This window comes from Macrobrachium nipponense, chromosome 1 (genome assembly GCF_015104395.2).
Source record: "Macrobrachium nipponense isolate FS-2020 chromosome 1, ASM1510439v2, whole genome shotgun sequence".
Classification (NCBI taxonomy): Eukaryota; Metazoa; Arthropoda; class Malacostraca; order Decapoda; family Palaemonidae; genus Macrobrachium; species Macrobrachium nipponense.
Genome location: NC_087200.1, coordinates 170,951,358 through 170,977,025, shown reverse-complemented (window position 1 = coordinate 170,977,025; position 25,668 = coordinate 170,951,358). Strand labels below are relative to the sequence as shown.

At 36.4% G+C, this 25,668-nt stretch overlaps 1 protein-coding gene across 7 annotated transcripts in view; it reads right to left on the bottom strand.

The window, feature by feature from the left end:
* Nucleotides 1–7,526: 7,526 nt before the first annotated feature.
* LOC135219822 (baculoviral IAP repeat-containing protein 6-like) overlaps nucleotides 7,527–25,668 on the bottom strand; it is a gene marked incomplete at its 3' end in the record, with an annotated part of 560,877 nt that continues 542,735 nt past the window's right edge. For all 7 annotated transcript variants that reach the window (XM_064256914.1, XM_064256918.1, XM_064256921.1 and 4 more), the window contains 4 exon segments: nucleotides 7,527–7,744; nucleotides 15,329–15,458; nucleotides 24,805–25,142; nucleotides 25,338–25,565. In XM_064256914.1, coding sequence (XP_064112984.1) covers nucleotides 7,527–7,744; nucleotides 15,329–15,458; nucleotides 24,805–25,142; nucleotides 25,338–25,565 — 914 coding nt within the window.

The following is a 25,668-nucleotide window of genomic DNA, read 5'->3' as shown; positions in this document are numbered from 1 at the left end:
ACATTTTGCCAACAGAGTTGCTATTTGATCATTGCATAACATGTTCCTATTCATCATCACACCAAGGTCTTTAACAATGCTTCCTTATTTGTGATGGTCTCATTATTAGGTCCCTTATATGCATATAGCTTTCTTTCTCTGTCTCCATAATTTATTGATTCAAATTTATCAGAGTTAAATACCATCCTATTTACCTCTGCCCAATCATATACTTTGTTAAGGTCTCTTTGTAGAGCGTTCCTATCTTCATCACAAGTAATTTCTCTACTTATTCTTGTGTCATCTGCGAAACTACTCACTACCGAATCCTTCACATTATTGTCTATGTCTTCAATCATAATAACAAACAGTATTGCAGCTAACACCGTACCTTGCGGCACACCGGATATTACCTTGACTTCATCCGATTTCTCGTCGTTTGCAATAACTATCTGTTTTCTGTTGTGTAAAATTCTTTTAACCATCTTCCTACTTTATCCACGATATTTGTGTTTCTAATTTTCTTCGCTAATATATTATGGTCTACTTTATCAAAAGCTTTTGCAAAGTCTAAATAAACCACATCTGTTTCATTTCCGCTTTTCATATTTTTGAATATGTTCTCACGGTGGACTAACAGTTGGGTTTGTGTACTTTTTCCGGGTACGAAACCATGTTGTCCTTTATTAAACAAATTATTTTTTATTAAATGTTTCATAATATTTTTCTCTTTCATTACCCTTTCATACACTTTCATAATATGTGATGTTAGACTCACAGGCCTATAATTACTTGCCTCTAGTCTTGATCCACTTTTGAAAGTAGGGGTAATATATGCTAATTTGTGCTCATCATAAATCTTGCCTGTATCTACACTTTGTCTTAATAATATTGCAAGTGGCTTTGCGATAGAATGAACTACTTTCTTTAACAAAATAGCAGGAATTCCATCAGGCCCTGCAGCAGCTCCATTTTTAATTTCATTAATAGCCTGCACAATATCAGCTTCATTAATATCTATGTCAGCTAAATATTCACTATTTTCATCCCTTACTTCTATATCATTATCTTCATTATCTATTCTAGGGGTGAATTCTCTCTTATATCGTTCTGCCAGTATGTTGCAAATTTCCTTTTTTTCATTCGTTAATCTCCTTCAATTCTCAGAGGGCCTATTTCTATTCTTCTTTTATTCATCTTCTTCGCATATGATATAATAGTTTTGGGGTTTTGCTTGATATTTAATAGGGTTTTTTCTTCCAAGTCCCGTTTTTCATTTTCTTTTGATTGTATAATCTTTTGTTCTGCATTTTCTATCTTACTTTTTAGTTCTATAACTTTCCATGCATTTTTTTCTTTTGCAAGACCTTTTTTCCACTTTCTGATTTTCTGGAACAAGATCCTTCTGTCTCTTGGTATGCATGAATGATGTTTACTTTTCTTCTTCGGTATATATTTTTCCACTATTTTCTCCAATATTTTATATAATATCTCCGTATTTACCCTTATGTCATCACTTACGAAAATGTATCCCAATCTTTGTTTAATTCTCCATTAATTTCTGGACCATTTTATATTTTTTTTTTTTTTTACTGTAGAAGTTGTATTTTCCATATCTCCTTCCCACTTTTTCATTTCTTGCTTATCTCTATTTTCACTTGCTTTGGAATGAAACTGTTAATTCTATGACATTATGGTCTGAATATTCGCATTATAAAACTATTATTTCTTTAACATAATTCATCTCGTTTCACAAATACAGGTCTAAAGTATTTCCTTTCTTGTTGGCAGGTGATTTATTTGTTGAATGTTGTATTCTAGTAGCATATCTATAGAGAGAGAGAGAGAGAGAGAGAGAGAGAGAGAGAGAGAGAGAGAGAGTGTGTTTATCTCTGTCTCTCAAAAAATACTTATAACACTTCCAGCGAAAGAGAGGGAGGGAGTTACCACTGACACATTATTATTTTGTGTGGCAAAAGAGAGAGAGAGAGAGAGAGAGAGAGAGTTAGCCTTAATTAAAAGTGACATGGATAGATAAGTATTGTATTCCTATAAAATACTATCACATAATATGAATTTTGTAATTACAGTTATTATCATTATTATTATTAATATTATTATTATTATTATTATTTGAAAGTATTAAAAAACATATAGTACAAGTACTATAAAAAAAATCTTGAGTCTCAGTAAATATGAGAGAGAGAGAGAGAGAAGAGAGAGAGAGAGAGAGAGAGAGAGAGAGAGAGAGAGCGGGGGGGGGGGGGAATTTCATGAGCACTTGATGGCAACAGCACAACAGCTCCTTCCCCCTCCTGTCACTTAACTTGATATGTATGACAGTTATAGTACCTGGAGTTAGTGAAAGAATACTGGGATTTCCTTCATTCTTCCATAATTTTTAAAATTTGTAAGCTAAAATCTTACTAATTCACTATGGTATTTTCTTTAATGAATTGATATTATTGCTGTATAAATTAATATTAATATTTGAAAATAGTAAAATCATTTATTTTATATACAAAAAAAAAAACATACATCTCTGTAGTAGGAGAGAGAGAGAGATGAGACGGAGAGATGAGAGAGAGAGAAGAGAGAGAGACGAGGAGAAGAGAGAGAGAGAGAACTATTATTTTTATTATGTGATATCATTAAACTTATTAAACTTACTAATTCAGTATTAATCAAAATTAATATTTGAAAATTAGTAAATCATTTTTGTATCATAAAAATGTATTTAGTCATGAAAATAAACATAAAAATACACTAATTAGTGATTATTTTCGTCGGAAAAATCGGCAAATGGGCGAGTCTGTCCACGAATAATTTCTAGATAGGTTCCAAAGAAAAATCGGCGAATGTGTGAGTCCGAGAATCCGGAGAACACGAATACGGGGGGACCACTGTATATATAATATATATCAAGATATATAATATATATATATATATATATATATATATATATATATATATATAGATATATATATATATATATATATAATATATAATATATATATAATATATAAGTCATATCACATTTCCGTGATTCATATACATATATCGAGCTACAGTGTCCTTTAATATATAATTCGCTCTACCTCGGAATTAATATATTTTCATATATGCTTAACCAAAGGGGAATTTTTTTCTCGATAATAGACTTACCTGGACCGGGGCGTGAACCCACGGAGCCTTTCAAATCCAGGAACGTCAGTGAAGGCTTTTACCTACTACACCACCGCAAGAGGCTAAAAGTTAATGTCGCCTCTCACCCTCAAATACCTTTCGCGCGCAGGTAATTCGTTGGTTTGGAGACAACATCAACCCACCTCGACTCCGTAGCGTTTGTAGTGCTTTTGACCGCATGTAGCCAATCTATAAGTCATATCACATTTCCGTGATTCATATACATATATGAAAAAGCGAGATAGCTTTTGGTCCTGTTCGGACCCTTCAGTAAAGGGTCCGAACAGGACCGAAAGTACTCGGCTATCTCGCTTTTTCATTTTTTCCTTCGTGGCAAAAAACCTTTATTTATACATAGCATCACGTTTTATATACTTCGTGATCAAGTTATTCATATATATATATATTATATTATATATATATATATATATATATATATATATATATATATATATATATATATATATATATATATATATATATATATATACACAACTACTATCCGACTTACAACCTGCTCGACATACGACCACTCGTACTTTTACAACATTACTTCAGACAGTTGACCATTGACTTACTTGGCACTGCGCCATCTCATGAGAACTCTCATCACTCAGGCATGAGAACTCTCATCACTCAGGCAGCATCAGTTTGAGTTACCCTGCCCTATCTGCAGCATCATTTGGTATCAACTGTACTGTAGACTGAATTGCAAACCAATTTACGTAAGAATCGACTTCTGACATGCATGCAAGAACCTAACCCCATTGTAACTCAATGCCTGATTGTGTGTAATATATACTATTACATAAATTATTAAAATGTATTAGTAGAAGTACATTATGGTAAAAAGATTGAAATAATGATTGTGCATTACATTACAGTACTAAGTAGGCACTTTTATATAGCAAAGGTTTGATAGTATACCCTACCCAGTATGTTGGCCACTTTCTAAGGTTCGACTTACATCCATTCTGACTTACAACCAGTGGGTCGGAACCAAACTTTGTTGTAAGTTGGATAGTACTTGTATATATAATATATATATATATATATATATATATGTATGTATGTATGTATGTGTTTAATAACAGCCGAAGTGAGTTAAGGACAGATTACTCCACACATACAAAAGCATACAACATGTATGTTTGGAATAAATATATTAATGTGTATGTATGTGTGTGTGTGTGTGTGTGTGTATATATATATATATATATATATATATATATATATATATATATATATATATATATATATATATATATATAGATATATATATATATATATGTACATACACACAGTGGAACCTCGACATACGAAAGTCCCTACTTACGAAAAATCCAAGTTACAAAAGCAAAGACGAAGACTTTTTTGCTTCTGCATACGAAAATAATTCAGGTTACGAAAGGGTGTACTGTAAAGTCCGAGATTCGCCCGGACAAGCGAGAACAATTTTAAAACTCGCGCACCTCTAACTCTGTAGACTCTCCACCATCCTCCCGCTCTCCCATTGGTTCCTGATGCTAGTCACTGCCATAAGATCCTGCTCTCCTATTGGTCAGCATCTATCCCATCATGCCTCTACGTAAAGGTGTCGTTCGTCCTCTTCGTCGCACCTGCGTTATCATACGCACACAGATTTCGTTCATTCACTTATACGTATTTCATTAGTTAACGTAAATTCATGTTAGTGATTTCGCTTTCTACTGTGACATATACTTGTGTTGTGTGTGAAGGAATTAATTAACTGATTACAGCATGGGCGTCTCCAAGAATGTTACTAAGTTCACGGAAAGAAGAGGATGCTTTCTTTGGCCAGACAAAGATGGAGATCATTAGGAAAAAGTATCGAATGCTAGGCATTGCGATTTTAGTGTGATCGCTAAGGAATATGGCCAAAATCCGTCGACGATAGGCACCATCCTTAAGCAGAAGGAAGCCATCAAAGCAGATACATCTTTCAAGGGCGTGATGAGATGGAGAGGCTGCTTCTTGTATGGATAAAAGACAAAGAAATCGCTGGCAATACGATAACCGAGACAGCAATCTGCCAGAAGGCCAGCACTATTTTCGGTGATCTGATTGCCCAGGCCGAAGATGACGGAGGAGAAGGGACATCGACACCAACCCTTGACTTCAAGGCTTCTTGTGGGTGGTTTGATAAATTTCGTAAACAGACTGGCATCCATTCGGTGGTGCAGCATGGGGAGGCTGCCAGCTCAGACACGAAAGCGGCTGAAGCCTTTATTAAGACGTTCAACGAGATGACGAACAACGAAGGCTACAGTTCTCAGCAAGTCTTCAACTGTGACGAAACTGGCCTTTTTTTGAGGGGGAAAAAAAAAAAAAAAAAAAAAAAAAAAAAAAAAAAAAAAAAAAAAAAAAAAAAAAAAAAAAAAAAAAAAAAAAAAAAAAAAAAAAAAAAGCCTCGTCAGACATACATCACAGAGGAAGAGAAGAAGCTACCCGGGCATAAGCCTATGAAAGACAGGCTCACGCTCGCACTATGTTCCTACACCAGTGGGGATTGTAAAGTCAAGCCCCTACTTGTGTATCATTCGGAAACTCCTCGAGCCTTCAAGGCCCACAAAGTGCTAAAGGAGAAGCTTCCAGTGATGTGGAGGGCTATTGCAAAAGCCTGGGTAAAGAGACTTTTGTTCACCGAGTGGGTAAATCTGTGTTTTGGCCAGACAGTGAAGAAATTCTTCGAAGAGAAGCGCCTAACCTCTGAAATGTCTGCTGTTGTTGGACAATGCCCCTGATCACCCTCCTGGCCTCGAGGAAGATATCCTAGCAGTTCTTTATCTTCTCCCTAACACCACCCCTCTCCTCCAGCCCATGGGCCAGCAAGTGATATTAAACTTCAAGAAGCTGTATACGAAACATCTTTTCAAGAGATGTTTCGACATCACCGATACCACAAACCTCACCTTGCGTGAATTTTGGAAGGAGCATTTCGATATCGTAATATGCATCCGACTCATCAATCAAGCTTGGCAGGAGGTTTCGAGGCGAACCTTGAATTCTTCGTGAAGGAAACTCTGGCCTGATGCTGTATCCGCCCGAGACTTCGGGGGATTCAACGTGGGCGAAGCTGATGCAGATTCAGAAACAGTTGACGATCCTGAAACTGTTTCGCAACCAGATCTTGACAAGATCGTTGCACTCGGCAAGTCCATGGGGCCGGTCATCGACAAGGATGACATCAATGACCTTCTCGAGGAGCACCAAGAGGAGCTTACGACAGATGACCTGAAGGAGTTGGAGGCCATGCAACATAACATTGTTCAAGAAGAGTTCTCTAGCAGCGGCGAGGAGGAGGAGGAAGACCCTATGACAATGGCAGAAATTAAGGATGCTCTAGCTGCTTTTCATAAAGGGCAATCATTTGTAGAAAAGACACACCCCGAAAAGGCTTAAACAGGTTGTATGCTTGCGCAGTTCGATGACGTTTGCCCGAGTCGTTTCAGGAACATTGTGAAAAGCAGGCAGAAGCAATCTTCCTTGGATAGTTATTTTTGAAAGAGGCCTTTAGTAGTAGTAAGCAAACAAGAAGATCCAAGTGATACAAAAAAACAAAGTTGAAAGTGGTGAAGAAATTGAAATTTTGTAAAAAACGTAAAGTATAAAAAAATAAAAAAATGTAAAAATCAAGACAAAAAAAAAAATTTTATTTAAAGTTTTTTGTAAAGTTAAGTGTTATGTTTTCTGCCATTTGTTAATGTGTTTCATAAAGTTTAGTGTTAATGTTTTCTGCCATTTTTTAATGTTTCGTAAAGTTAAGTGTTCATGTTTTCTGCCATTTGTCCTCCTCCTCTGTTGCCACTTTCGGAGATCGCCTCACTCAAAAGGTAAGGTTCCACATTTTACTACATATACGTACAGTATTTCTTCTACCATGTACACTAATACACTTTATTTACAGGTATGGTATAGTTTATGTTAGGTATTGAATGGTCCAGATTGTTGTATTTCATTGTTTTTGGTCAATTTAGCTTTATCATAAAATTTACTGTGGTGTTTTTGTAGGGCTTGGAACGAATTAGCCAATTTACATGTAAAACATGGTTTGAGATACAAAAAAATCAGGTTACGAAAGCCGCTTCGGAACGGATTAATTTCGTATCCTGAGGCACTACTGTAGTAAATTTTTATTAAATCCATATTTCAAATAAAATAGAGCTTTTGGAAAAATTGATAATCACATCTTTCTCTAATTATTTAGTGTGATCTGTTTTAATTTGCAATAAAAATATATAGAAAATACACAAAAAGGATCCGTATGAAATACTGTAAAAAAATCCCATCAGCATTTTAAAACTGAAAGCAATTTATTTAGTAAGTTCAAAGCCACTCACCTTCATAATATCTAGCCTATCAAGATCAGTACGAACAAAAACTGATGATGAGTAAGATAACGGAAGTGAGGAGGAAAGAGTAACAGCTTCCTGCGCCAGTCGCTTCATCCTTCTCGGTATGCAAAGATCTCCAGCACCTCTTACTAACCCTTCATAATGATGTGACACAACAAACTTTATACCCCTTTCAGGATCTTCAACAACCATTTCAAAAGTATCTGAAAAAAGATTTTAAAAAATAACAAATCATTCTCATAATACATTACTAGCTAAGATCAATAATTTTACAAAAATTATAAACTCAGATTTTATCACCAAAGTATTTTTCTTTTCAGCCATCCACATGCCAGACCACATCAGTAACATTCCCTTCTGCATATTCCATCATACCATCATCTTTTAGCCTGCATAATACTCTTACAAAACATTTGCATGATTTTGTTTGTTGAATGGTTACTTTACCAAATTGAATGCTTTATCTAGGACATAAAGACCACAATACAGTGGTACCTTGACCTACGGAGTTTAATTCGTTCTATGGCTGAGCTCGTAGCTTAATTTTCTTGCACATCACACCAATTTTCCCCATTGAAAATACTTAAAATGCCCTTAATCCGTTCCAACCCCCAAAATGCCACCCCATATTTTGATGTTTCATGTTATTAAATAAGGAAAATACATTATTAAATAACAAATATTGTATATAAATATAATAGAAAGAGTATGTAAAGATATCATAAGGTTTATACTGTGTACAGGTAGTGTTCAAGTTACAATAATGCTCCTTACGATAATCCGATGTTACAATAGCCTACGGGAGCGAGAGATCAAATTACAATAGTCTAACTTTATCCCATCTTCTAGTTAAATAAGTTCAAAAACAACAAAAGAGAATGATGAAAGTATTGTTTTAACGTTATACTCCTAGTGTAAATGTGTGGAGCTATGAACAACTAAACGAGAAACAATTTTTTTTTGCTATGTACAACCAAACTGGATAACAACATCCATTTGCCTTGTATTTCAACCATCATATGACAATAAACAATTACAGTAGTTATGTTATAAGTGACGTTATGTAGACAAGGACCAAGATGTTTTTATGTAATAACTTTATTCATTATAGATCAAATATCAACAAGCAAATATAGTTAAATTTAAACAGTTGTAGCTGAAACTGAGAAAACTGTTCAAGCTGCTAATGGCTATTATCATGCATCGGCAACAAGGATAAAACTTCCATAAACTTATGCCATCAAACGCAACCCTCGATAAAATTGAGAGAAAATCATTTTATAATCAAAGCTACTGGGCTTGAAAGAACACACTTTACTGTTGTTTTAACGTTGATAAAAGATAAACAACGTGAAGCCCATACTACTGTGACAGAAAGTGAAAATAGCAAACGGAATAACATAATTTTTTTACTCAATAAACATGCCGCCAACACAATCTGTTAACAAAAAAAATTATTTAGTTCACAATCACAATGAGATGTATTAAAGTCATATTTTGACTTGAAAACACATCGTATGATGAAAAACAACCTTGTCGCACATAAATCAAGTATCTAGATATTTGTTTATGCTAACTATAAGCAAGACAATTCACTCAGAATTGACTTAGATATGGCGAAATAAACTCGTATTCACCATCAGCTGATTTCCAAACCAAAACATTTACAACTATGTTAGCATTTTATGACAAAATATGAGAATACATACTATATTATTGAATACAATAAAGTAATATTTAACTTTTTAAAATATTCATGGAAAAGATGCATATTTACTGTTTCTTCTTTGCTTATCTTAATTTTCGTTACTACGCCATCTACGTAGCAGCAGCATCTCGAGCTCATACTTCAATTTTTTCCGTAACAAAGCAAAAAATTGAGTGACAACTCGTACCTCGGAAAACTTGTATATTAATTCACTTGTAGGTCAAGGTACCACTATACTATAGTACAGGCAGTCCCCGGTTATCAGCGGACTTTGTTATAGGCGAGCCGGATTTATGGGGTTTGTCTAGCACCATAAAATTGACAATTTATGATGCCATAATGGGACAAGTTCTGATTATCAGCGCCATAAATAACAGAGTTTCAGTCAATGGCAGTTTTCGCTTATCAGCGCACCCGCGGGAACAGAAACCCTGCCGATGACCAGGGACTGCCTGTATTGTAACAAAGTGTTATTAAGAGGTATTTGAAAATTCCATATAACAGCCTCTCCAAATAATGTATCAAACATCATCAAGGATAATGGTTCTTGATCAATAATGCTAGTGAGACTAGACATCACATTGGCCTATACTACTTGGTAAATATTACTAAAGCTTACCTCAATCATTTGGTCATAAGAATTAATTCAACTTTTATGTTGAGTTTAACACCATTTTGCCTATTATGGGGACCTTATGTTTTTACCTCTCTCTCATGTTGTCTTATGTAAACATTTTTTGCTTTGATGATCTGTTGATGGTGTTCACAAAATACATAAATACTGTATGATACATACATAAGAACCTTAACCCTGAATACGTGTGACGGGTCGCACACGACCCGAGGAGTGTTTCCAAAAACATTTTTTTCCCCATAAATCATCGTCCATCTCGAATCTGGGTGTGATTGACCTGCAAGAAGCCAGCAGAACACACACTACAATCATGTCAAAACCTGCCTTTGCCTTGTCTTTGTCCTTCCCCTTTTTCTGAGTAATTGTTTGTTTTGAACATGTGTGAGATACAGAGGCAAAGTTATCAAGTAGTGATTTCCTGTCTAACACTGTTGACACTGGTATAGTTTTGTATTGTTGGAAACTGTAGGTGTGTACATTATGCATGACATTGGTTGTGGCTGAGATGCCTTATATTGCCATTTGGTCCAATTTCCTTTGAATGCCAATTTCTCAGTTTTTGCTTTTTTTTTCTCATCAACAATAGCAAGGAGCTCTGGGCACGGATGTCATCAACTTACTTCTAATGGATATAGAAAGCGATGTTGATGAGAATTTAGAGGTTGCTGATACCTCTATGGCAAAAAGCTCGAGTTTGTGTAACGAAGGGTAGATGACCTTGAAACGATTACAAGACAAGAGGGGGAGAGAGAGGGTGGGAAGTAGTGGGTCTGTGCCTTTTCTGGTGACAGATTACATCAGCTTACATCAATAAATCATCGACACAGTGGAGAGAGAGAGAGAGAGAGAGAGAGAGAGAGAGAGAGAGAGAGAGAGAGAGAGAGAGAGAGAGAGAGAGAGAGAGAGAGAGAGAGAGAAATAACATTTCTGATATGACAGTAAATTACATCTTTGTGCAGATCTTTTTCCATAATTCCCTTCTAGGATAATATGAGTTTATTCTTCAACAAAAATTAGCCACTTCTTATTTCATTTAGGTACCAAAGAATGTGTGACATTTTGACAATTATTTTGGCCAAAAAAACTTGCCATTTTTTTTCTCTTTTCTGATTCTGACCTCTATGGGTCTGTGGGTTCGACACCTTTTCTGGCAGTCACATATTGTAAATAGTAGTTTTAGGAAGGATTCCCTCAATTTTTTGTGTGTATATAGCATATTTTGTATTTTTTTGTAAATATTTTTGTAAATTATTTTTTTGTATATAGTACTTATTTTTTTAAACCTTAAACGCCGAAGCAGAAAAAATGTTTTTTCAAAAAATCACAGCACGCTTAGTTTCCAAGATTAAGAGTTCATTTTTGGCTCCTTTATTTGTCGTTGCCTGAAGTTTAGTATGCAACCATCAGAAATGAAAAATATTTCATTATCATATATAAATATTGGGATATATGACGGCGCAAAAAATAAGTTTCATATATATGTAATTGTATACAAATCGCGCTGTGAGCAAAACAGTTAAAGATAACGAGTTAAATTATTTTTTGTTGTATTGTACACTAAATTGCAATCATTTTGGTATATAAAACATTGTAAAATGATCAAGGCAACACAGAAAATATTATCACAAAATGATGCATGAATTCGTAACGCGCGGACGTAAAAAAAAAAGCTGTTTTAAAAAATTCACCATAAATCGAAATACTGTGCTAGAGACTTCCTGTTTGTTGCAAAACAAAGGTAATTGATTGAATATTACTAGACTGTAAGTGTTGTAGCTTACAATTGCAGTTTTCAACCATTTCGGTCGAATTAAAGTTGACCGAAGGACAAATTTTTTCTATTTATCGTTATTTATGTGAAAATATTTTAAAACTGATAAAAGCTACAACCATAGGTTGATTTTAGTTGTATTCTACATGAAATTACGCACACCTTCATATATAAAACTTTATGTAATGGCTAATTTAAAATGATGCAAACATTACGACAATTGGACAAAAAATTTATGATTTTTTCGGAAGAGTTACCGCGCGGACGTAAGGAAAAAGTTTATTTCATAAATTCACCATAAATTGAAATATTGTGTTTAGAGACTTCCATTTTGTTGCAAAATAAAGGTAAATGCTTGAATATTACTAGAATGTAATAGTTTTAACTTACAATTGCGTTTTTCAACCATTTCGGTCGAGTCAAAGTTGACCGAAGGTTGAAATTTTGGCACATCGTTATTTATATGAAAATATTTCAAAACTGATAAAAGCTACAACCATGGGTTGTTTTCTGTTGTCTTCTATATAAAATTGCGCACATTTTCATATATAAAACTTTATGTAACGGCTAATTTAAAATGGTGCAAACATTACGACAATCGGACGAAAAAATTTATGATTTTTTCCGGAAGTTACCGCACGGACATAAGGAAAATGTAATTTTTTTCATAAATTCACCATAAATTGAAATATTGTGCTAGAGACTTCCAGTTTGTTGCAAAATAAAGATAAATGATTGAATATTACTAGAATGTAAGAGTTTTAGCTTACAATTGCGTTTTTTGACCATTTCGGTCAAGTCAAAGTTGACCAAAGGTTGATATTTTGGCACATCGTTATTTATATGAAAATATTTCAAAACTGATAAAAGCTACAACCATGGGTTGTTTTTAGTTGTCTTCTAAATGAAATTGCACACATTTCCATGTATAAAACTTTATGTAATGGCTAATTTACAATGGTGCAAACATTACGACAATTGGACAAAAAAATTTATGATTTTTTTGGAAGAGTTACCAGCGGACGTAAGGAAAAAGTTTTTTCATAAATTCACCATAAATCAAAATATTGTGCTAGAGACTTCCAATTTGTTGCAAAATTAAGGTAAATGATTGAATATTACTAGAATATAAGGGCTTTAGCTTACAATTGCATTTTTCGACCATTTCAGTAGAGTCAAAGTTGACCAAAGGTTGAAATTTTGGCACTTATCGTTATTTATATGAAAATATTTCAAAACTGATAAAAGCTACAACCATGAGTTATTTTTTGTTGTATTTTACATGAAATTGCGCACATTTTCATATATAATACTCCATGTAACGGCTAATATAAAATGGTGCAAAAATTGTCAAAGTGACGAAATAATTTCCGAGAGGTGTCACCAATACTTTTTAGTGCAAGAAGAAAGAAATTCGCACATGCGCGCTTGGGTAATGATTGTAAACAAAACAACGCCTTGATCCGTGAGCTCCCAACATCCCCCAAGGCCGTGATTCAAAAGTTTTCGCCTAGTAGGCCTATAACCATTTTTCAGCGAATTTTTTAAAAACTTTTTTTATAACAACGTACCATACGTCCACTCAGCACCCAACAGACAATTAATATCGACATTTAATACGTCCAATCGGCATTAAAGGGTTAATATATTTGTAATAAATATTTAATTTGTAGATGGGTATGATTTATCTTCTCAGTAGTGTTCAGCAATGGTGAAATTGCATGTCCAGCGTAGTTGGACATGCAAAACAACCGCTTCCCCCGAGTTGATGGATAATCTCCCATTGATGTATCATTCAGTGAAGTCTTGGTTCACCTTCAAGATAATCTTTGATTGATTCCATCAGACACAGGACCATGGCTCTGCTATACACTGAGTAAAGGCCTTTTTTCTTGGGAAATGCACCTGCACATAGTACCAAAACACAACCCAATTGATTGGTGATGAAGGTTGTATTAGGGTAATGCTTTTGCCTTTTAATATGACTACACCCATTTGGCCAATGCACTAAATTTACTGATATACACACTTATACTAAAGGATAGTATTAACTTTATCAAAATTTATAAACAATAATTATCTATTCTACATGTGAACATTCTCAGTCCTTATTTTATTGATATTGCTATCTCTCACTCTCGCATCTTTAGTTTACTCCATGTTTTGAAACATTCGAATGCGATTGATATAAAGAATAACCCAGAGACAGTGGTGTGGCACAGTAAATGGCAGTGTTTTGTAAATTGCATTAGAAACCACAAAAAGTTCATGGTATTTTTTTTAATACTGTATGAGATCTATGTATACTGTATGAGATCTATGTATTTTCAAAATTGTAAGCATAAGTAGGTAGACCTAAGGCAGTAAGCTACTTTTTTATCACTATATTGTAATGTACATACTTTTAGAGGCAATTCACTTTACTGATACAGTGAATTACTACAAAATACTATCAGTCAGGACAGGCTGTCAGTTACTTTATATGGAATTGTTGTACTATACACCGTTAACTTTGCAAGTTGACTCCAGGATATTGTATATGTTGACAGCTCCTATAGGACAATTAATATATAATATGGGGAGTATTGGAATATATATCATATGATACCCGACAGTGTTGGTGTGTTTAAGCAAACTCAGGGCAAGATGGACACTTGTCAGCACATCCCAAGTTGTTTGTAAACAGGGGGGCTCTCACTAAGAGGAATTTACGTTGGAAAAATTGGGTGGCTCACATAGCTGCGCCCGTTGACCCAGATCATGTCACAAGGACTTCTATGTTACAGGGAATGGCAAAGTGATATTCTAGAACAATGAGTGTGTTCGTGAGTTCTCTAAGGGGGTCATTAGGGGGTAATATAATAGAATGCCCAGTACAGATGGATTATTTTGGCAGTACCATGAATTCGTCAAACAGCTGCCTGAGAGAGGGTTCAGGTTTTTGGCCTGTAAAGGTGAGTGTGTTCCATGTATACTCTGTCGGTTTTATTTAAAATTTTATTTCTGAATATTTTTTGTATGAACTGTCTGTGCTAACATATTTTAGAGGTGATTGGGAGATGAGTTCTCCCCCTTTATGCTATGTTTTCTCCCACTTATGCAGTTGTCTTTGTTATATTTTTTCTAAAAGTGACCTTGTTTTTTTCTCAAATAGATTTGTTACAGGTGGTATGATAAGAGAATTTTTTACTTCGGTCATGATTTGACATTATTTTTTTGGATTATTCGAAATGATTTGTGTCAAAATGTATTTTACCAGTTTAAGAGATTTATTTTTTCATTTACTTATTTGCTAGAAATGAGGACAATCATGCCCTTTCTTTCTTTAATTCCTTTTTTTTTTGTCATGTTAAGTTTGGGAATAAACTTGTATTCTGGTAGAACATGAGTTTTGTTGAGCCCTAATTTAATTTGAGCTATGAGATGAGAATAGGAGAATGGGAGCAACTATTTCTGATATTTAGGTTGGAATATGATGGTACAAGGGAAAGGGGCAGGGATAAGATATAGGCTATACATAAATCTTTGTTACTTAACAGACTTTGTTACTTAACGGAAGAGTAGACCTTGTCTGTATGTAAGTTGAGGTCCCAGTGTATATGAATGTATGTTCAATGTAGTATAAATAAAAATCAATCACTTCAAGCAACCAAAGTTTCTGCTTAAATACTTACCAAATTGTAATGGCTTAAGATGAATAAGGTAGACCTCCATCAGTGACTGGGAGGAAACAGGTTGAGAAACACCTCCACCATCAGCCTGGTCCTCTTTATCCATTTCCTGCTGAAGTCTCTCTGTACATATCTGGAAAACATATCAGTAACATCAAGTTCTAGCTTTGCACTGAAATAATTCAGTACAAAAGGAAAAGCAATACCATAAAGATAAACATCAAAATAATATTATAACAGATTACTCCCAAAAACCTACAAAATATCAATTTTGGTGCTTGAACCTATTACCTGCAAATAGTTAAAACTACCACTAAAAATGCTTATAACTGCCTCTTAAAAGTTCAGATACCTAATGTATACCTTAAATAACATCCCACTTTAAACGTACCTTACATTACTAACCTATTACTGTATCAATCTTTGAGGTTATATTACTAATATTTCAAAGTCATCTTAAACATTTTACCATTAAAAATATATACCTACAGCCAATAACAGAGAGAGAGAGAGAGAGAGAGAGAGAGAGAGAGAGAATGTTATCGTTTAATCTCATTAAACTAGTATTATTTGAAAACTAGTACTATATTTTATTATTTTACCATAAATTGTAGTAATGCCCTTAAAGATATACTGTATACATACACTTCCAGCCCAAACAGAGGGCGCGAGTTACCACTATGACACACGTATCTCGTGTGGAGAGAGAGAGAGAGAGAGAGAGAGAGAGAGAGAGAGAGAGAGAGAGAGAGAGAGAGAGAGAATTACATGAACATGATTGGGCAAAAAAACCTAGTTGGCAACTCTCTCCCCTCCTGTCACATTACTTGATATATTTGACAGCTGTGGACCCCTTATTTGCCAAATTTAAAAAAATCAACAGGCTTCTGTACATGACAGGTATTAGTGACATAGAGCCATAGCTGATTTTTCAGACACTTGCTCTACTCTACTCTGCTGCATTGGTAACAAACTGGTGGTTGACTAGTTGACTCTTAAGACTGGAAGATGGTTTAGCATAAATTTTCATGATACTTTTTCAGTCTCTTCCAAGGTGCAAATGATGGTGTTCCATACTTCATAGGAAATAAATGCCAACTATGAATATAATGTTGAGGGTTTTTGCATTGCTTAGAATTTGGGTTAATAGTTGGTTCATGCAATATAACTTTTTCAATTACGTCAAGGCCATGTTAACTGGAGTACCTCTGCTGCTAGCTGTGGCAGCGGTCATCTCAGATGCCCAATTTGGTGCTTTTAAATATGGGGGTATAGGGCAAAAAATGCAGTCATGAAAAAATTCATGGAATTTCATTTGGCAATGGAGAATACGTATATGAAATATTTCATCAAAATTCCCCTTACTTTCATAGTTACAGGGTAATTAGTAAACGTAACTCAATAAGCCAAAAACATTGACCCGTACAAGAAAATGCAATATTTCTTGTTATCATAAATTTTTGTAATTATTGTCAAAGATATTGTGAGCAATGGCATCTGTAGAGATTCCATGAGGCGGCAGGAGGGAACTTAGTCAGTTTATGGCTTCCAGTGCGAGGAGAAACCTCTTGTAGTGTACACGTTCGAGTTTCACCTCTGACATTCTCTTGCTTTTACGTATGTTTATGTTTATCTTTGTTCCGGCAAGAATTTCATCATGCCAAAGAGGAAAATACAAGGAAATCACCTCGCTAACATACAGAAGAAGAAAATTCGCTGAAATAAGGCGAGTAGGTGAGGGAGAGAGACGTTGCGTAGGAAGGAGTATCCCATCTTGCCTGACGCAGTGCCCCAGGCTACGATATATGAGCAAAGGGATCATCATTTATGATTAAATTATGAGAAATAACATAGTTTTGGTTTATTAACACCCAAAACAGAAATATGCATCCATAATAATCATTATTTATTAACATTGTCTTTAAATATTTAGTTTCCTGATTTATAGGGGGTATTTTTTACCATAATGAAAAATTCATATCTAGCAAAAAAATTACTTTTAGAAAAAAAAACTCCTCATTTGATAGGAGGTCTACATCGGTCTATATATGGTAGTAATCCCAGGTCTTAATATTAAACATCAAGGGAGTTGATAGAATTTGAAAAATGGTTATTTTCGGGATAAATTGCCTTGGCGTCACAAAATCGCTGGTCAGAGGCAAAAATCTTATGCGGTTTGGAGATGTCCCAAGTCACCTTATCAAGTGGTATGAATATCAAAGTCCTGTCATTAAAAAATGGGAATAGCCAGCCGGCCCCCTTAAGCTGGCCAGTAGCCATTCAACAACATTCTAAAGCCCTGTGCAGCAAAACTGCTGCAGTATCAGGGCATTCCACAATCTTGATTAGTTCCAAAACTTTTTTATTTAACCTTTTATTTCCTTACCTGGTAATTAATTTGTTACTGATTACTCTACACTGTTCATGAGTATAGAATAGTTATATTTAAAAATTAATTAAATCACATACTGATCAAAAATGACAAATTTGTAACTATAATTTGTATTTTTCATAACTTACAAACCTGAGGTCTTAACATTAGGATAAATACTCAGCGCCAGCTGGAAACCGGTAAAGTTTAAAATAATTGTGTACGCAAGGGACTATTGGCAGCTGTGCTTGGTCACGAGACATCCAGGTTAGTTGATAGAGTGGTGGTTAGAGGTGGGCCTTTGTATGTTAAGACCTCAGGTTTGTAAGTTATGAAAATTACAAATTAGTTACAAATTTGTCATTTGTTCATATATGAAACAAACCTTCGGTCTTAACATTAGGATAGACTTACTCTTGGTGGGAGGTAAGTACTATTAACCAATTGGGAGTTTGCCACCTTTGATCAGTTTTCTGAATACCAGAATTCTACGAAACAACTGACCAGTATTTCCGAATCTAAGATATACGTATATGAATATCATAGAGTCAGACTTCTGGGTTTTTACACAATGTCACAGTTCATTGCGTCTGAGGAAGATAAGATCTGTTCCCCTAACAAACCAATTCACCCACTCATGTAGGTTTGTTATCATTCCTCTCCCCTTGCTAAAGAGAGGAATGTCCTGCTACTGATAGGTATCTTACTGATACTAACCCTAACAGTATGGCCACTTCACTCACCTGTACCTTATCCGTTCCAGCTTATGATGGTACTCTCCTCTTACTGCTTTAAGTAAAGAAGGAAACAGAAATATGAAAAGGAAAGAGGCCAGTTAACTCCTCTATTTCACATTAATACCATCATCTTAGACAAGATACCTATATATATATCCGATATATATATATATATATATATATATATATATATATATATATATATATATATATATATATAGATATATATATAGTATATATATATATATATATATATATATATAGATATATATATATATATATATATATATATATATATATATATATATATATATATATATAAGATATATATATACATATCTATATACTATATATATCTATATAGATATATATATATATATATATATATATATATATATATATATATATATATATATATATATATATATATATATATAATCTATCATCTATATATATACATACGTATATATATATATATATAGATATAGATATATATATACATATATATATATATATATATATATATATATATATATATATATATATATATGCACAGGAAATTGAAAGTAGTTTTCATAACAAAGAACCCACTCTCAAATTTCAATGAACAGACAGACACCTCCTTAAAATTGCTCATTTTAACAGATATGTTCTTAAATGCCAGGAGGCCCATATTCCTCTGATGACCTTATCTTCTATATAACCTCATTGGTACAACTTGACAAACAAGGAGTAGGCCTGTTCCTTTACATCTACCACGTTAACGTTCTAGGTGACTTAGTTCTTTCTATAACCCCAGAGTACTTTGACAAGTCAAAGCCAGCCTTGCTGAAGGTCCCTCACACATACTCACACCGTACTGAGCAAGATTAAGAAATGTATCTGTCATCATGACCTGTGCTGCATTGACTCATTATCCCGGATTCTGGGGCCAACTGGAACTGAAGTTCCAGGCTACTTTTGAGTCGATGTCAAAACCCTGGTTATTGAGTACTCCCACTCTACCAAGGTCAGAGGAGGACCCCCTTCCACAGTCAGTTTCCTGTAACGTGACTGATGTATGTGTCTGGTGGTAGTCTGTAAAGGCTACTCTGATACAGAGTATGTTTTCACTTATCAGATTGTTATGTGCCCCATCCAGTTCACTGCTCTTAATTCTTCTGAAGATTAGTCAGTGTGAAGCGATATTCACATGCCCAATCACCAGTCCAATGTATACCACCATGCATGTAAACATGTAATTACAGAGATTCTTCCCTCTGTTCTGACAACCTCTCCACCAGACCACTGTCTACTGACCAAATGCCTTTAATGGACAGAAACGTCCACTACACAGGCAGTCACGGCCAAAGGGTCATTCTGTATATGTGAGCTAATGACCTCTGGAGTCGTGTTACGTCCGAGGTGACACTCTCCACCCAAAAACTGAGTTCGAAAGGGGATACTGGTCAACCTCCAGGCCTTGAGATATTAATTCTACCTATCGGTGATGCCTCTTCCCCACACGAACTTGGTAGGGATGATTGTGCTACGATAAACTTTATCAGTCACTCATCCTGGGTCCTCCTTAATTACTGGAACCCATCCTTCCATCCGGGACATGGCGGAACAGGTAGAATCTAGAGTTTGCATAACCTCCAGGATGTTCCCAGTATCGCAAATGGAATCCTCAGGGTCCTCGAAGGGTGAAACCCCTGAGACAGCTATTACATGGTTTTTCCATTATACGAGTTCCTCTCTGGACGAGTGGTTGTGCACTCTCATCTGCCAAACCGGTGGTCTAAGGTCCTACTCCCATCTCGGCCAACACAGAATCAGAGAACTTATTTCTGGTGATAGAAAATAATTTATTGATACAGTGCGGTTCGGATCCCACAATAAGCTGCAGGTCCCATTGCTAGGTGACCAATTGGTTCCTAGCCATGTAAAAAATATCCAATCCTTCAGGCCAGCCCTCAGCCCTAGGAAAGCTATTAAACAGCTCAATGTTTTTGTAAAAACTAAGATGCCAACCACAAAACACCTTATGCGGTGACCTGTTACAATATACGGGTATATGTTCAATATGCTACCCTCCAAAGGGAAATCCTATATTGCCAGAAACCATCATGGTGCTATTCTCGAGTAACCTAGCCCAGAATTGTACCCAACGTCACTTCACCCTACCTCACTCTTGAAGAACGGTAAACTTTCCCTTTCCCCTTCCAGATATGATGAGGTATTAATGCCTCGCTCTAGCCAACTGAAACTTGAACCCTCTATGTTAGGTTCCTGACTTCAATATAAAAACTAAACCAGTATGGAAGAGACCCACTTGCAGATTCCAGGTTAACCTAGCCAACAACCACTTGGACTAGTCTAAGTAGGTATAGTCAATTAAGAATTGACTATCTTATTTTAAGTTGGCAAGACCAGGTTGACCCTGGCTTGGTTAGGTTAGACTATGTTACCTGTTCCAATTAGGCTAGGACCCTGGTCTGGTTAGGTTAGGCTATGTTAACTCTTCCAATTAGGCTAGGACCCTGGTTTGGTTATGTTAGGCTATGTTAACACTTCCAATTAGGCTAGGCTAACTCCTCCATCACTTAGGGTAGATTAAGTCCATCCGAGATTTACACTTAACTAGGCTAGGCTAGTTTAGACTAGCTTAATCTAGAAGCTAAATGACTTAGGTTAGGGTAAAGCCGTTCAAGAAAGTTTGGGCTATCCATGCCAGGCTACAACCACAACCTTCTAGGCTGAGGTGGTAAAAGTGTTTCGAACCATGGGTAACCTAGGCACTAGTCTATGCTCGGCTATACTTATAACCTTACTAATTCGTCCAACCTAAGATAGTACAGGCATGTTCAAGCAACCGGATCATGTTAAGTCATCAACCCACTGTTAGGCTAAGTTGACATGTATGTTGGAACCACCTAACCTATGAGTTAGGCTAAGCGGACCAAACCGTAACCATTAGTTGGTCCAAGCCAGCACATGCATACCCAACCAGTTAGTTCGGACAGTCTAAGCTATGAACTACTACTCAGATTAACTAAGATAGTAGCAGTAGACTCAAACTGGCTGGAATAGGCTACGAATATAACCACTTGTTAGGCTAAAAGGTATGACCCAATTATCCTGGCTATAGCATCTTAGGTTACAAGTGCCCTACTTAGGCTTGGCTACCTTATGTGACGAAATGATGACATTCACCTCTTTCTTTCGACTTAAGTTCCCATTTGATTTCATTAAGAAGAATGGTTCTACAGTACTTTCAAGGAACCAAGCTTTCGATTAACTTTAACTACTTGTGTAAGAGTCGAAGCGTTTGGTCAATATTCTTATAGGAAGAAACCAGCTTATACCAACAAGTATATATAAAATATGGGAATTCTCCTTACCTATAAAGGTTTGAAGTTTTCTGGAGTCAACCCAAAGTATGCTCTTCCCACCATTCAAGCTGCATACGATTACTAAGAGGTATCCATATCCTTCTATCAATCCGTGCATTTTACATGTTGTAAAATGGACTCTACATGACTAGAACAAGGTAATTCATACGCTTTCGTATCCTTTTTCAAACCAAACACCATGTCAATCCCGGGGGAAGCATGCTGACTCCCCAAAAGGTTATTGAATTGACTAATCAAATCAATCACCACTTCATACGAAGCCAGAAACTCTTGGTCTTCTCTTCCCTCCGGTTCTAACGCAGTGTGTTCAGCCACAGGAGACGTTAACTCACTCCTACCCTCTGACAAACGTCCGGGTGCGTCATGGCCGTCCGACCATACGGCCGAGGCACCTTTGATCTTTAATGGCCACTGATGGCTCGATCTCGAAAAGTCAGTAGGCTCTGAGAAGGTATCTATTTGCATACGTCATGGCCTTCCGACCATACGGCCACGGCACCTATGATCTTTAATGGCCACTGATGGCTCGATCCCGAATAGTCAGTAGGATTTGAGAAGGTATCTATTAGCATGCGTCATGGTCGTCCAACCATACGACCTCGGCACCTTTGATCCTTAATGGCAGTTAATGGCTCGATCCTGAAAATATTAATAGTCAGTAGGATTTGAGAAGGTATCTGTTTGCAATCCTATATACAAATATGAGAGCTTTTTATCAAATTTTATTACTCTGACAGCTAGAGTCCATGGAAAACGTTTGTAAAAGCATCGGCGTATGTATCAAGTTAAGCCACTGCATTGTAGCCTCTCTTAGTCTCTACTTTGTAGTCACCACTGGCAACTCCACGTTCGGACTCTTGTAAACGGCTTCGTCCGATTGCTTCGAGCTTACCAGCCACTGACTTCTTGATTTTCTTGCTGATTGGGCTGTAACAGTCCTAGTTCAAAGATGAAGAAGAATTTACTCTTCTCCTCTTGTCCCGAGGATCAGTCACAAAATCCCGTATCCTCCAACGCTTGACTGGTACACTCAGTGATGCCATCGAACTTAGCTAAGACATCATCTAGAGAAGAAGACGAAGAAGGCGAATCACGCCTTTTCTTTTTGTCTTACTTAGCCATTTTCACCTCTAGATCCTGTTTATTCTTCATTACTGTGTGTACCAATGAGTCAAAATGCGTATTAGGTTCCGGAGGCACCGAAGTAAATCGAGAATCAGTAGGCTGTGACGTCATGACTTCCGCCATTACTAGCGGTCTTGGCTATGATGTCAACACGCTTGATGGAAGCGTGGGGCTGTTTATGGTACTCTTGTAGCCAAGATCAAGAGACCCAACCTTCTGTGGCATTTCTACTTTACAAGGATGTGACAGTCCTGGCTCAAAGATGAAGAAGAAATTATTCTTCTCCTCTTGGCATGAGGATCAGTCACGAAGTCCCTGATTCTAGCCTTTTCCAACTCTTCACAGCAGCCACACTAGACTACATAATTTTCCATCATTCACTTGTTCGACAATTACAACTACTTCTGGTGCTTTCATATAATAGGGATGTAACAATCCTGGCTGGAAGATAGAGAAGAAACTTCTCCTCTTGGCTCGAGGATCAGCTACAAAGTCCCTATTATTTCCAGAATTGGCTGGAGAACGCACTGGCATCAAAGCCAGTCACCTAAGCTTGACGCCTAAGCGGAAGGATACAGAAGAAGAACTTGTGTCTTTTCCATTATGTGACTTATATCTCCAAACGCTTGTAATTTCTCTCACAAACAATGTGCATTAAAAACCTCCCATCCGAAAGTATAGTTGTAAAGTACTCTTGTACCTCGAAATGAAAATGGAAGCATGCCTTCGTATAGGCCGCAGCTGTGAAGAGACATCATGGCGGTCGCCATGTTTATGACGTCACTGAGCAACTCGAATGCAAAGCCAGCACCCTACCAGAAGTGCAAGACTGTTGATGTTATTCTCGTAGTCATAGCAACCTGACATTAAAGGCTGCCTTGTTGCACTATCTGCTTCTTTACAGATGGCGACGCATCCGACCGCCATCCAGTGCATGTCAGGATAAAAGGGACATCCATCACGTGGGATCCTGGATGGCAACACGATGTTAAACATCAAACCAACTGTCCTTTTGGGTTGGTTCTCCTGATAAGCCTAACACCAACCGCACACCTGCATGCTCTCTACCCATGTATCCGGAACGAAAACAAGATGGCGATGCACGCCTCTCCCCACAGGGAAGGAGCACAATTAGTCATAATTACTTCCCAAAGCACATCCAGATACATCAAAGCTTTGGATTACAGGCAATCCACATGAATATGCGACATTCCCAAGCACAAGTAACGAATTAACCGTTCCTTAAGAGTTTCTTCACCTACGACTTACTACGCGAAGAGTACTTCGACGGTTTCCATCGACGTCAAAACCTTCAAAGAAAATAACAGGGTGTATAACTGCTTCTTGTGATATCCAGGAAGTCTCGCAGCATGAGAAAGCTTAATGTTCACATACCCAGGAATTCCAAACAACAAATTGAAAACAACAGGGGGCAAACTAAACCGGCTTTAAAAGGAAGGAGTGAACCACGTCCTCATTTAAAGGTGGTAAGAAAATAACTGACGGGGTCACAAGTTAATGAGGGGTATGTGGGTGGCCCCACATGTCTCGTGACCAAGCACAGATGCCAATAGTCCCTTGCGTACACAATTATTTTAAACTTTACCGGTTTCCAGCTGGCGCTGAGTATTTATCCTAATGTTACGACCGAAGGTTTGTTTTGTATATGAACAATCTCAAATTAATTACAGACACTAGCAAGAGATATAGACTTCAGGAGGCACAAATTTAGGACAACAAATACTCATAATTTACTATGACAAGAACATAAAAACTTCTTGTTTCAGTGTTGTTAAACTTTCAATACCAATGTGAATGTGTTACATTTTCATGGAAAAGTATATGTCGTACCTTTACAACTTCTGCTGTTTTCTGAATATCGGGGACAATCAATGATAGACCTTCCTCTTGCTCAACATCATCATTTGAACCATTTGTATTAGAGTTATTTCCATTACCAGCCTTGGAAGACTTCCAGCGAAGTTTTGCCATGTAGGTGTTGACAGTGCTCTTCATTTTTTCCAAAAGAGTAGGAATACAGGGTAGTGTGGTGGTGTTTCCTACACCGTTACTTACAGTAGAGTTCTGAGTTGTCATAAGCAAAGGAGACAAACTAGAGGTTACCGAAAGACCTCGCACCAGTGCCAAAAGAGCTCTATACAGTGGAACGTGACGAGACATATCAAGTACTGCAAAATAATAATAAAGTTTAGCCATATGATTTCCTTACAAGTACAGAAAAAAATGTTTAGCAGTGACAAATATCTTTTGATGTGAATAGTATACTATAGGCATCAGCACATCAATTATGCAAAAATAAAATTCATGAAGCTGCACATTGCAACTACAAAGAAATAACGCTGAGGATACTTCCCGAGACCCACCTGAGTCATTGCTGAGATTAGAAGCAATTGTAGTTATGAGCCCAGAATTTTGGAAAAGATGTAGAAGTGCAGGTGGAAGAGCTGGTGAGGTATTATGGGGTGGAGAAAGAGGAGGTAGAAGAGGATTACCACCCACAGATGATGAGGATGGCCCTTCATTCTGGGAATCAGGAGTGTCCCCTGATGCACTACCATTTGTCTGCTGTAACTCAGGTGGCAAGATATCACCTAAAAAGAATAAAATTAAGTACAAAATGAAAACTTTATTGTCATAAAACTTGCAGTTATGAAAATTTAATCTTGTAAACACTAAGGAAACTCACTGGTTTCC